Source organism: Mobula birostris, chromosome 2, assembly GCF_030028105.1.
Source record: "Mobula birostris isolate sMobBir1 chromosome 2, sMobBir1.hap1, whole genome shotgun sequence".
NCBI classification, from domain to species: domain Eukaryota; kingdom Metazoa; phylum Chordata; class Chondrichthyes; order Myliobatiformes; family Myliobatidae; genus Mobula; species Mobula birostris.
The window spans coordinates 189,308,001-189,321,261 of record NC_092371.1 but is presented as its reverse complement, the minus strand read 5'-3'; the positions used below and the strand labels follow the sequence as shown (position 1 = coordinate 189,321,261).

Genomic DNA, 13,261 nt, shown 5'->3' with positions numbered 1-13,261 from the left:
GATCAGGGAATTGAGGATTGTGGGTACTCCTTTTTTATGTGTTCTCTTGAAATAAAGCTGAGTGGCTTTGTGGGTTGTGAGCTTGATGAGGAAGGTTCTTTTGGTATATTTTTGTTAGAACTGTTATGTAACTCTGCATTATCCAGAGAATATTAGCATTGTTTCTGCTTTTCAATGTGGATCACAGCTGCTCTTACTCCTTTAGAAGAACCTCCTTCTAGTCCAATGTTATTAGTTCGCAATGGGATCTTTTGTGTATCGTGACTTTACCATCACTTTAGTATATCTTATTGCAACTATTACATTAATTTCCAATCCTCAGTTTGAATGCTCGAATAGTCTCCTTTACCATGACATAAAGTCATTTTTCTCATCCTGATATGCCTCAGTCTCTCATGGCTCACATTTATTTAGATGTGGTAAATAATGTTATGCTCTTGTTTATTTTCATCTCTCTAATCTTCTCCAGTCTTCTTACTGTGGCTTGTTAACATTTTTTCCTTCACCCATGCTATGCCCACATTTGTCGAGGCCCTACATTTTGTAACTCCCACTCTGAACCTCTCTGCTTTGCCACTGCTCCCTCTAATTCCTTTTAATATCTGTCTTAAAACCAACCTAAGGCCAAGCTTTAGGTCAGCCAGATTCAATTCTGTTCTTTGCTTTGAGCATCTTTTTTTACATTAGAGGCGCTATTTAAATGCGGCTTGCTTATTTTTAATTGCAGATCATTGTTAAAAAAGAACCAACAAAGGTTGTTTCAGGCAAGAAACACTACAATATGAAGGGGACCTTTCCGAGGGACAAAGATGCTTGGGAAGTTAAACCTCTATTAGAGGTAGGAAAGAATTAACAAGACAATAGTTAAGTAATGTTTTTAAAGTATCATTTTCTTAGACACTGGAGTTATCATGTAAACCTGAATTATTGGATTAAATTTCTTAGTGGATCACTATGCATCTTTCACACAACCAGTGTATATTTTTGGAATCTATTATGCATTGTACTTTTCTAGTATTGTTTTTAAAATTAACTATAACTATAGTAACTGCATCATTTTTGATCTGAACTGTGCAGTTCTACTTCCAGGTGAAAAGATGGAAAATAACTCTATTTTAGATAATTTCTTGTTTCCTTCGGCCAAGCTAATTTCCAAATGGAGAATTGTGAAACCTTTACAACATAAAAAGAGAGCATTTGACCCATAGAGACCATAATGGCATTCTAGACAATTGGCTCCTTTTTACTACTGTGAAAACCCACTTTACAGAAATAAAAGCATGCAGAATGAAGTTTATTTTGAGGAATATGTTAGGCAATCAGACTGTGTGAAAGTATAGATTATCCAGTAGATTATAGATTCCTGTGTCTTGAATTTATTTAGAAATTAACTTCCCAGTTTATGACTCTGTAGTTTTCTTTTTTTTTAAAGCAATTCAGTGCTGATATAGCAGATAGAGCATCCAAAGTTTGCCTTGCGCATTTGTTCACTTACCAAGATTTTGAACATGGAACACTTGGTCTCGCCTATGTTGGATCTCCAAAACCACGTGCTTTGGGTGGTATTTGCCCTACACGTAAGTCCAAATGTAAATGAAATTTTAATTTTCCAATATTTACTTAATTGATGAAGAAATGTGCATAAAATACTTTGTGTTACTATTTTAAGTTGGATTATTTTATAGGAAACACATTGTTGAAGTAAAATTAGTATAACAAAGATGAGATTCTGGAGTCAATTTGCACATGTGTGCAACTGGCGAATCTCATGCTGGTGGCACATGTTGGAACTCCAAAACCAAGAGCATTAAGTTATAGTTACTCCATGTGTAAGTCCATATCCAAATGGAATTTATTTTCAAAAATTCATTTTAGCATTGAGGAAATGTTAATAAAATGTTAATATTTTTAAGTTGGTTGTATTGTATGAAAAGAGGTTGATGGAAATGAGGCTGATATAACAACGATGGGGCTAATGTTATATATACCTAGGATTGGTGAACTTCATTGTTGCTGGTGCATATTAAAATATCATGGAGATAGCACTTACAAATTATTTTTTTATGGAATGGGTATTGGTGGGAGTTATGCTTATAAAATGTTTTGTACTGCATGTACTAGTAATAATTAAAAGTAGGTAATGTGAAAAATGAAGACTTGCAATCCTATTCTGAGACTAGAACAATGAGGATCTTTTGTCTTTGTCTTTTGGGAAAGCCGCTTCAATAGCTGTATCATCTAGGAATGTTTTTTTCACCAGCCTATGATCACGCAACCTTGCGCAAGGCAGTTTACTTAAATACAGGATTAACAAGCACTAAAAATTATGGAAAAACAATCCTGACCAAGGTAAATTATGCGTTACTTGTTTTTTTGTATTTATTTAGAAATTGCTTGATTTAATTGATCTGTGCTTTTGTAGTATGCTTTTTGTTGAAGGCATTAATTTGTTGGGGATATGTAGTCTTTGTTATACCAGACCGCTGTACTTGTATGCTCATATGTTCTATGATATTGCTGTCTAATTTCCGGCTCAATCAGCAGCTGAAATTTCAAAAATAATTAAAGTTTTCAATCTCGTAATGTATCTAGGCATATCAGGACTAGAATTGCTAAATATTGATCTTGTGTGTTGATGCTACACTCTCAGATTTGGTTGCTTTTTTCAACCAGCTCTTCTGCCCACATTTGTTACCTCTACTGAAAAGGCCTTTCAACTTTAGGATTACTCTTATGTTGTTAATAGTAAGTCTGATTGCAGTAAAAAAATAAGGGATAGAAAATGAAAATCAACTGAACAAAATTACTTATTTTCCTTCTAAGGAAGCAGATTAACTAGATTGGTTATTTTCAACCAAAAATGCTATTTCAGCAGGACACTGAAAATTTCCTGTGGATATGTTCTGTTTGTAATTTTAAGCAAGATGTGGCTGTTATTTGTTGTGATTAGATTCAAATCATTAATGGCTTACAATGGTATCATTGGGTTCTTCTATAAAATGTTAACAGAATGAAATATAACCATGTTTTTCATTGATCTCCTTCTGTGGTTTAATTTCTCTTTGAATATTCCTCTTTATATTTTTAAGTTTGTCCTTTTCCCTCTGTCATCATTTAAAAATGGGTGACACAATGCCATGGCATCTGTGTGGATGCCACATGACTCCAGCAACCTAGATTTGATCCTGACCTTGGGCTCTTGCTGTGGATTTTGCATGTTTTCCTTGTGACTGCATGTATTTCCATTGAGTGTTCTGGTTTCCTCCCACACCCTAGAGCTGTACTGGCAGATTAACTGGCCAATGTAAATTATTCCAAAGGTAGATGTGTGATAAGGAAATTGGGCTGAATGGATGAGCATGTGTACAAGAATAAACTACAGGGATATGTAGTAAGTGGGAGAGTGGGACTGATGTGAATACTCTGAGAGTTAGCATAGACTTAATGGGCTACAAGATCTATTTTGTGAGAAAATATAGAAATATGAAAACCTTGAAGCTTGAAACTTTGAAATTTGTGGATCAAGTTATTTGGTGAAGGAAATGGTAGAGATTTAACTCAGTTAATTTTTAGCATTTTAGGAATATTTTCATCTTTTTGTGCTATGTCTAAGTACAAAGATGGTCCATATTGTTTTATAATAAAACATTCTTAAGTATAACATTCTGTTATGCTTTGAAACATTTATGAGATCTCAGAGCCATGGACTCATTGATTTGTTATGATACTGGATGAGGTCACTTAGCCTATAGAGTCTGTACTAGCTCTTTATGAATAATGTATATATAGAAAAAAATGTACAAAATATTTTAAATTTTAAATTAATTATTTGATCCTCTAAATAGCTTAAAAAAGGATAATGAGTTTTGCAATGAGTGAAAATATGTACAAACTACATGTCTTTGCTGAAACTGCTAATTTGTACAACTCTTAAACAGCTGTATAACTGAAGTATTGTCTTGATTTTATTTACAAAAACAGGAAGCAGACCTTGTCACTGCTCATGAATTAGGCCATAATTTTGGAGCAGAGCATGACCCAGATAGCCATGAATGTGCTCCCACTGATGATGATGGTGGAAAGTACGTCATGTATCCTATCGCAGTGAGTGGTGACCAGGAAAATAATAAGGTATAGCATAATACATTGTATAGTGCTTTTGGCATTGTCTTCCCTGCTTACAAATAGAAGACATTAAACCAGCTTTTTGGGTTATCAATTTTATTTTCAATGTACTCCATTAACTCCCTAAAGTGAAACATTGAATTGTGTATCTGAATTCTAAATTTGAATCCCAAGGTAAGTTTTGTTATCCTGGTACTGTTTCTTGTGGATGTGACATGTTGTTCAAAGTTTGCAGTATTTCAATAGATACTAGTATCTGTTAGGAAGCCAAAGTGTTTTGTGGGAATTTTATATCTCAATATAGGGTAACAGTTTTCCTGTTGCAGTTCATTCATTTGCTGAGACGTTAAATTGAAAAGAAATTTACTTCATGCGTGAGTCCAATTTATGTTGCCAAGAAGACTTTAGTAAATCCCCAAAATGTTGAAATGATAAAGCGCATGGGAGGGGTGTTTCTATTTTTGATTACTTTCTGACCATTTCCGCTCAAAGTGTAAAAATGTCAATATTTGATGAAGGACAGATACTGGTTTATCATAATATCCTTTGGGGTCTAATAGCCTACTGGTGGCTCACTAGCTCTATTTTACAAAGCTGGCTGTATTTCAGATAATGGTGCAATGTAATTGGGGGGCCACGAAACTAAATAACAAATGCTCATTAATCTGGAAACAACCTACTCAAGAGGTGGAAATGACAATTCAAACCTCTAGATCTCTTTATTTAGTCATAGTCATACTTTATTGATCCCAGGGGGAAATTGGTTTTCGTTACAGTTGCACCATAAATAATAGTTATAGAACCATAAATAGTTAAATAGTAATATGTAAATTATGCCAGTAAATTATGAAATAAGTCCAGGACCAGCCTATTGGCTCAGGGTGTCTGACCCTGCAAGGGAGAAGTTGTAAAGTTTGATGGCCACAGGCAGGAATGACTTCCTATGATGCTCTGTGTTGCATCTCGGTGGAATGAGTCTCTGGCTGAATGTACTCCTGTGCCCACCCAGTACATTATGTAGTGGATGGGAGACATTGACCAAGATGGCATGCAACTTAGACAGCGTCCTCTTTTCAGATGCCACCGTGAGAGAGTCCAGTTCCATCCCCACAACATCACTGGCCTTATGAATAAGTTTTCCCTCCTGGATAATAAAAAACTTCCTATGATCTAAAATTTAAATTTTACCAGCCTGTGGAGTTCAGGGGAAGACGGTTATATAAAATTGTAGCAGATACCAGTGTATGTTATTTCAGATTCATATCACAAATTTAAATTGACATGCAGGAGGATTGTAATCAGGTTTTGCCAAGTTTCCTGTCTGTTTTGTTCCTTGACTAATCTTTAGAATCTGCAATGCCTATATCTGTGTGATGTTGTATTTCGTATAAAGACAAAATACATCCAAGTTTCCATTGTGCTGCAATATGCAAAAGACATTTAACATTGGTTTTACAGGTCTTTCATTCTCAAATGTGCATTGTTGGACATGAGTTAATTTTGATCTAGGTTTCATGTTTATAAATGTAGCAAAAATTTAAGTCAAATACATTATTTACGCTGCAGTTCAGTTTAATGTACCATAGTAGCAAGTGCAGTGCATGGCTAAAATAAAAATAGTTAATTTTGGAAACACTCGGAATGCCCAGCAGAGTTAATGTTTCGGTTTAACTATTTTTCGTCACCAGTGCTTGACTGAATGTTTAGATCACTACATCTTACTTGGATTTTATTAAAATAAGTGAGTTGCTTTTTGAAATCTACAGTAGATTGCAAAATTATGTAACTCATGCAATGTGTATGATTCTTTAGCTATTCTCCAACTGCAGCAAGCGATCAATTTATCAGACTCTAATCAATAAAGCATCCAAGTGCTTTCAAAAAAGGAACAATAAAGTATGTGGCAATTCGCGTGTAGATGAAGGAGAGGAGTGTGACCCTGGGCTTTTACATCTCCACGAAGACAAATGTTGTACTGATCAATGCAAACTTAAGAAAGATAAAAAATGCAGGTAAAATAAATGACCGGCCTTTAACACTTTACTTTAAATATCTTACTTTCAACTGGAATGTGAAACTCTATTTCGTTTTGACTTCTCTGAATCCAGAGGAACTTCTGCTAATATATCCTAAATTAATTTTGGCTCATTATATTGTTTGCTAGTTGCTTTTGCATTTTATTTTGTTCCAAGATGCTGTCCTGAATACACTTAATGAATTTGCACTTAGTGTACCGTTGCCAGTTTTGTTTGCCATTGTTTGAATGTTAGTATCACCTTAATGTTCCCTTCCATTATTTCTGTAATTATATTCTGTTCTAAACTGTATCTGCTAGTGGAGTCATACAGCATGGAAATAGGTCCTTTGGCCAATTCATCCATGCCAACCATGTTTCCCAACAAGCTTGTCCCATATGTATGCATTTAGTCCATAGCCATCTAAACCTCTTCAATCCATGTACTTGTATAGATGGCTTTTAATCAATAAAGTCCTAGCCTGCCCAGCTCTTCCTATTATTCAGGCCCTTGAGTCCTGGCAACATTCTTGTAAATCTTCAATGCACTCGTCCCAGCTTAATGACATCTTTCTTATAGCAGGATAACCAAAAATGAGCACAATGTGCGGCCTCATCATTGTTTGTACAACTGCAAGCTTACACCCCAGCCCTTATGCTCAGTGCTCTGACTGATGAAAACCAGCGTGTAAACCATTTTCTTCACCAACCTGCCAACCTGTAATGCCACTTTCAGAGAACTATGTGCTTGTGCTCCTTTGTTGTTCAACACTCCCAAGGGCTCTATTTTTCATGTGAATATCCTGCCCTAGTTTGGCTTCCCAAAATGCAACACTTCACACTTTTATCTGAAATGAATGACATTCCTTGGCCCACTTACCTAAATGATCAAGATTCCCCTATAATTTTTGATAACCACCTTCGCTATCCATGATACCACCTACTTACTAACCATGGTTTGCATATTTTCATCCTAATAGTTATAATATATAAGTTATGAACAAATGTGCATCCAGCACGGATTCCTGAACCATAGCACTAAATACAGGTGGCCAATCACCAGCTGCTTCCTGCCATCAAGCATGGCTAGCTTTCCCTGGATCGTATGTGATCTAACTTTCCAGGCTAGCTTTCCATGCACAATCTGTATAAAGCATGTTTCTTGCTAAAGTCTACGTAGAATTTATAGAAAGTTCATTGATGGCTTTTATGTGTTTTAGAGCAGAAGTAAATATATTTTTCTGATTAATTGGTATTATTTTAAACTGTTACTCTAATGATGTAAATACACAGAAATGAAAAAAAAACTGCATTGTGAATTCACAGTACTTTATAAATACTAAAATAAATTCTAACAAAAATATACTTAAAATATGCATTTTGCAATTGAACATTCTTTGACTTCTCTGTAGTTGTCTGGAGGTGAAACTTTTTTAACAAAAATAATAATCATTATTTCCAAAGTGACAAGAACAGCCCATGTTGCAAGGATTGCCAATTTGAAAAAGCTGGGAAGAAATGCCAGGAAGCAATCAATGCAACATGCAAGGGAGAATCTACTTGTACAGGTGAGTGGTAGCCAAAATCTGTGTGCATTAAATTTAACCAGGTGTACCTTCTGAAAGATTTTATAGGTATTCAGAAGCCATCTCAACCCTTAGCTAGCTGTAAGGACACAAGAAAATGAAACAAAGTTGTAGCATGAATCATGGAAGCCATTTCAACCCTTAGCGGCCTTCACCAGAGCTGTAAGGACACAAGAAAATGAAACAAAGCTGTGGTATAATCTTCGTTTTAGAATGAGGAATCTGACATTGCAGCTGCTTTTTCATTGCTGAAGTAGAGTTTATGCCTGCTGTGACTATTACCTTCTGTGCCTCCAATACATCAACATTGCAAAATGCCTATCAGTTCTGACCACGGCTGATTGCAGATTACATATCTGTACGAAAACAATGTAGTGCTACTTACCTTTTGGCATCCTTTCATCAATGACTGTACATGAAAGAGTTAATAAGTGCTGTGGCTCATGGGCAGATCTTATTTTAGGATACTTTAGCATGACTGATTACATGTATTGGTACTGAGAATGATTTACTGTAACTAGTTCTGGAGTTGGATTTATGCATAACTATATCATATGGGTTGCCTTCTATAGATGTATGTGCCTGATAAGCCTCGTATATTATTTTCCAAGGATGCTGTTCAATGGGATTCTCAATGTTGCTGTTGTAGTTCATAGGAAACAAAATTCAGCACCTTGCACAAAAGATCACGAAAGTTTCAAGTCCCTATAGAAAAAAAAATGTTTAATAATGGTAAATTACTTGTGATATTGTTGCAACTTTCCTATGACTTCCAACATATTTACAGCCCGGAAGTAGCCGACATGATAGGAAATGAAGGCAAAATGCACATGTCCTTATGTGAATATCAGTCTAGCACATGCTTTTGAGGTGGAAGCCCTCCGAAGGAGAGAAACTGAGCGTATTTCCACCTGGAAGAGACCACTACCTCTTTCAATACGATGTGCTACACTGGCACTTCCAATTTGTGAATTAATGAAGGATCTTTTCGCGAAATGTCAGCTGTACTCTTTTCCATAGATGCTGCCTGGCCTGCTGAGTTCCTGCAGCATTTTGTGTGTGAAACGTTGCCAAGAGGTTCAGTTGTTGTTCAGACCAAACATCAGAATGGGGGAAGAAATGTAATCTAAGTGACTGACTGTAGAATGAATGTTGGTACCAGATGGGGTGGTTTGAGTATGTCAGAAACCGCTGATGCTTGGGATTTTTACACACTAGCATCTCTGAATACACAACATGTTGAAGCTTTAAGTTGATGGTACCTAAGGTACCAAGAGGTACCTAATAAAGTGGTCACTGAGTGTATACTGTAGCCAAAAGAACAATTCAGTTATGTTTTCTTAAAACTGGACATTTATTCTCTAATACAAGAATTTGAACTAATGAAATTTCTTATTGTTAGGGACTGACCAGTTCTGTCCTGCTCCTGGAAATGCAGCAGATCAGACAATCTGTGTGGACATGGGAAAGTGCAAAAATGGAGAATGCATTCCTTTCTGTGAGGCAGAGCACAGCCTCAAATCATGTGCTTGCAATGGTGAGTGAAAAGATTTATTGAAATTTCTTGGTCGTGTTTGGCCTTATTTAAAGAAGGACTGGTCTTGCAACCAGAGCTTGTTCTTAGATCAAATATAGACATGGTATAGATAAATAGATACTTTATTGATCCCAAAGGGACATACGGTGCATACAGTGTCACGGTAGCACTACCAGTGCATAGATATAAATATCAGAAGAGAAGTAGAATGAATAAAATATAAGTCCAACAGGAGGGGGCCATTACTTCCCCGGCTATAGGTTGACTCACTATTGAGTCTAATGGCCGAGGGTAAGAATGATCTCATTTAGTGCTTTTTGCAGCAGCACAGTTGTCTTATTGTACAGGTGGCCGCCGTTTTTGGAATGTTCACTTTACGACACCTCGCTGTTACGAAAGACCTACATTAGTTACCTGTTTTCACTAACAGAAGGTATTTTCACTGTTACGAAAAAGGGCAGCGCATGCCCAAACAGCCAAGCTCCTCCCCCGGAACTGCATTCTAGCCGATATTGCTTAAACACGTGCTTTATCTCGATTTATTTTGTGCATCCGTTAGCAAGATGAGTTCTAAGGTATCGGAAAAGCCTAAAAGAGCTCGTAAGTGTGTTACACTTGGTGTAAAACTAGACATAATTAAGCGTTTCGATCGTGGTGAACGAAGTAAGGATATTGTCCACATGTTGAACTTGCCTACATCCACCATTCGCACTATTTATACGCAGAGAGAATGAATTTTGAAAGCTGCCGATGTTACTGTTGGTCTGCTCGTAGCAAAGTGGTCTCTCTTAGTTGGCATCCAATAATGGATAAAATGTGAAGTCTATTGCTTGAGTGGATTAATGGGTGTACAAAGCGTGGTGTTCCGTTAAGTTTTCTTACACTTACGGAGAAATCAGTCAGTCTTTTTAATAAGCTGAAACAGGAAGCACTGGACGATGGTGATAAAAGTGTTGCGAAAGTGGAATTTAAAGGTAGTCATGGGTGGTTTCATCGGTTTCTGAGGCGAGGGCAGCTTCATAGTTTAAGCAGTGGTCCCCAACCTCCGGGTCGTGGACCGATACATTGCCGTGAAGAACGTAGTAGTGCAACGGTAGTTGGAACGCACCCAGCACATCTTTAAGAAAAAGCCAAAATAAGCAAGCTAATTAATTAGGTGCTGCTCGGCACGTAAATGTCGGCCCATATCAGAGGCGATTGCTGATTGCGTCAGGTGCTTATTTGTATAAGCAAGTGATTAACTGTGACGAAACTGCAATTTATTGGAGTCTTCCCGATTCCGGTAAGTGAAACTGCACTGTACATACATTATTTCTACTTTATATAGGCTGTGTATTTTTATGTGTTATTTGGTATGATTTGGCAGCTTCATAGTTTAAAGGTTACTGGAGAGAGTGTTTCTGCCGAGAGCGCTTTGGCAAGATTTTCACTGCGCGAGACAAGCTGCCGAAAAGTATTTCTACTTTATATAGGCTGTGTATTTATCATATCATTCCTGCTTTTACTTTATGTTACTGTTATTTTAGGTTTTATGTGTTATTTGGCATGATTTTGTAGGTTACTTTTTGGGTCTGGGAACACTCAAAAATTTTTCCCATATTAATAAATAGTAATTGCTTATTCACTTTACAACATTCCGGCTTACGAACCATTGCATAGGAATGCTCTACCTTCGGATAACGGGGGAAACCTGTATTACTAAAAGTGTTCCTTTGTTCAGCCAAGTTGGCATGCAGAGGGTGTAAAACGTCGTCCAGAACTGCCAGGATTTTCCATAGGGTCCTTTGTTCTACCACAGCCTCCAGTGTATCCAGTTGGACTCGTATAACAGAGCAAGCCTTTCTAATCAGTTTAATGAGCCTGTTGGCATCACCCATGTTGATGCCATTTCCCCAGCACACCACCACATAGACAATTACACTGGTGATAACAGACTTGTAGAGAAAGTCTGTAGACGCTGGAAATCCAAAGCAATACACACATAGTACTGGAGGAACTTTATACTTTATTGTCGCCAAACAATTGATAGTAGAATGTACAATCATCACAGCGATATTTGACTCTGCGCTTCCTGCTCCCTGGATTACAAATCGATAGTAAATATTAAAAAGTTAAATTATAAATCATAAATAGAAAATAGAAAAATGGAAAGTAAGGTAGTGCAAAAAAAAACCGAGAGGAACTCAGTAGGTCAGGCAGCATCTACAGAAACAGTTGGAATTTTGGGCCGGGACCCTTCTTGAGGGTGATGCTTTTTGTGGTGGGGAGAACAGTGGGGGTGGGGGAATGTCTTAGAGGTTGTAGCCGGAGCCAGTGACAGGTATCACGGGTGACTTGAGTGCACAGCGGGGAAGAGGGTACATGTGTATAGGAAAAGTTTAGAGGGATAAAGGTGAAATGCAGGCAAATGGAACTAGCCTAGATGGGCATCTTGTTTAGCATGGATGAGTTGGGCCAAAGGATCTGTTTCCCTGCTACATGACGCTAGAATAGAAAACAATAGTGATAAAATGAAGGAGCAGACATTTTCATTGTCACATGATATGTTACCTCTATGGTGCCAAGGTCAAGGATGTCACTGGCTGCCGAGCATCATGAAAATGGAGGGCAAGCAGGTTACAGAATGGTGCTAGTAATTATAGGTATGATGATTATAGGTAGGATGGACTACTGTGGGAAAAATTGAAAAAGCTAAAGAGAGGATAAAAAACAAAAACTCAAACGACAGCAAACACTTAAGTAACACCAGGGCCATGTACTTGTGGATACAGAAACAGGAAGATAGAATGTGTGGCTGAAGGGAGGATGCTCCTTGACTACAGGCCAGAAGGTTCACAACTCTGGATAGTCTTGAAGAAATTGGTGGCATTGAGCCAAATTTGTAGCCAATACAAAGACAGGTGAAGGAACAGGTAGTATCACAGAGTCTGCAGTAGGACTTGGACAAGTTGGAAGAGTAAGCAAAGAATACAGCATAGTGTTATGCACTCCGGTAGAAAGAATAGAAATGTGGACTACTTTCTCTGGGAGAAAATTCAGAAATCAGCTGCAGGGGTACTTGAGATTCATAGTTTAGCATTTCTTTCAGGTTAACTTGTACGTTGAATTGGTAGTAACGAAGGCAAATGCAATGCTAGCATTCATTTCAAGAGCAAAGGTACACTGCTGAAGCTTCTATAAGGTACCAGTCAGATGCATTTGGAATATTGTGGGCAATTTTGGACTCCATGTCTAAGGATAGATATGCTGGCACTATGGAGGGTCCAAAGGATGTTGACAAGAATGATTTCAGGAATGAAAGGCTTAACATCTGAGAAGCGTTTCATGTCTCTGGGTCTGTACTTGGCGTTCAGAAGGATGAGAGGGGATCTCATTGATACGTGCTGGATACTGAAAGGCTTGGATAGGATGGGTGCAGGGGACAGGTTTCCATTAGTAGGAGAGTCTAGACTCTGAGGGCACAGCTTCAGAATAAAATGATGCCTCTTTAGATGAGGAGGGGTTTCTTTAGCCAGAGGTTAATGAATCTCTGGAATTTGTTGCCTCAGAGGGCTATGGAAGCCAAGTTATTAGAACATAGAATATTACAACACAGTGCAGGCCCTTCACCCCACAATGTTGTGCTAACCTTTCAACCCACTCGAAGGTCAATCTAAATCTTTCCTCCTACATAACTCTCCCATTTTTCTGTCATCCATGTGCCTATCTTAAGAATTTTTAAAATGCTCCCAATGTATCTGCCTCTACCACTGCCCCCGGCAGGGCATTCCACCCACCCACTAATCTCTGTGTAAAGAACTTACCTCTGACATCCCTCTTCTACTTTTCTGCAATCACCATAAAATAATGCTCCCTTGTATTAGCCATTTGCATCCTGAGGAAACAAAAATCTCTGCAATCCACTTGATCTATGTCCTTATCATCTTGTACATCTCTGTCAAGTCACTTCTCATTCTTTTTCACTCCAAAGAGAAAATCCCTAGCTCACTCAACCTGTTT

The 13,261-nt window shown here is 37.6% G+C and overlaps 1 protein-coding gene across 2 annotated transcripts in view; it reads left to right on the top strand.

Annotated features, from left to right (window-relative positions):
* Window positions 1-13,261, top strand: part of adam17b (ADAM metallopeptidase domain 17b) — a 101,141-nt gene that overhangs the window by 51,330 nt on the left and 36,550 nt on the right. Inside the window, exons 8-14 of one of the 2 annotated variants that reach the window (XM_072251201.1) lie at window positions 728-838; window positions 1,433-1,577; window positions 2,261-2,349; window positions 3,982-4,131; window positions 5,938-6,137; window positions 7,604-7,707; window positions 9,128-9,262. In XM_072251201.1, the coding sequence (XP_072107302.1) occupies window positions 728-838; window positions 1,433-1,577; window positions 2,261-2,349; window positions 3,982-4,131; window positions 5,938-6,137; window positions 7,604-7,707; window positions 9,128-9,262 (934 nt within the window). Of the gene's footprint in view, window positions 1-727; window positions 839-1,432; window positions 1,590-2,260; window positions 2,350-3,981; window positions 4,132-5,937; window positions 6,138-7,603; window positions 7,708-9,127; window positions 9,263-13,261 lie in introns of both variants that reach the window. The other variant, XM_072251200.1, reaches the window with a different exon arrangement.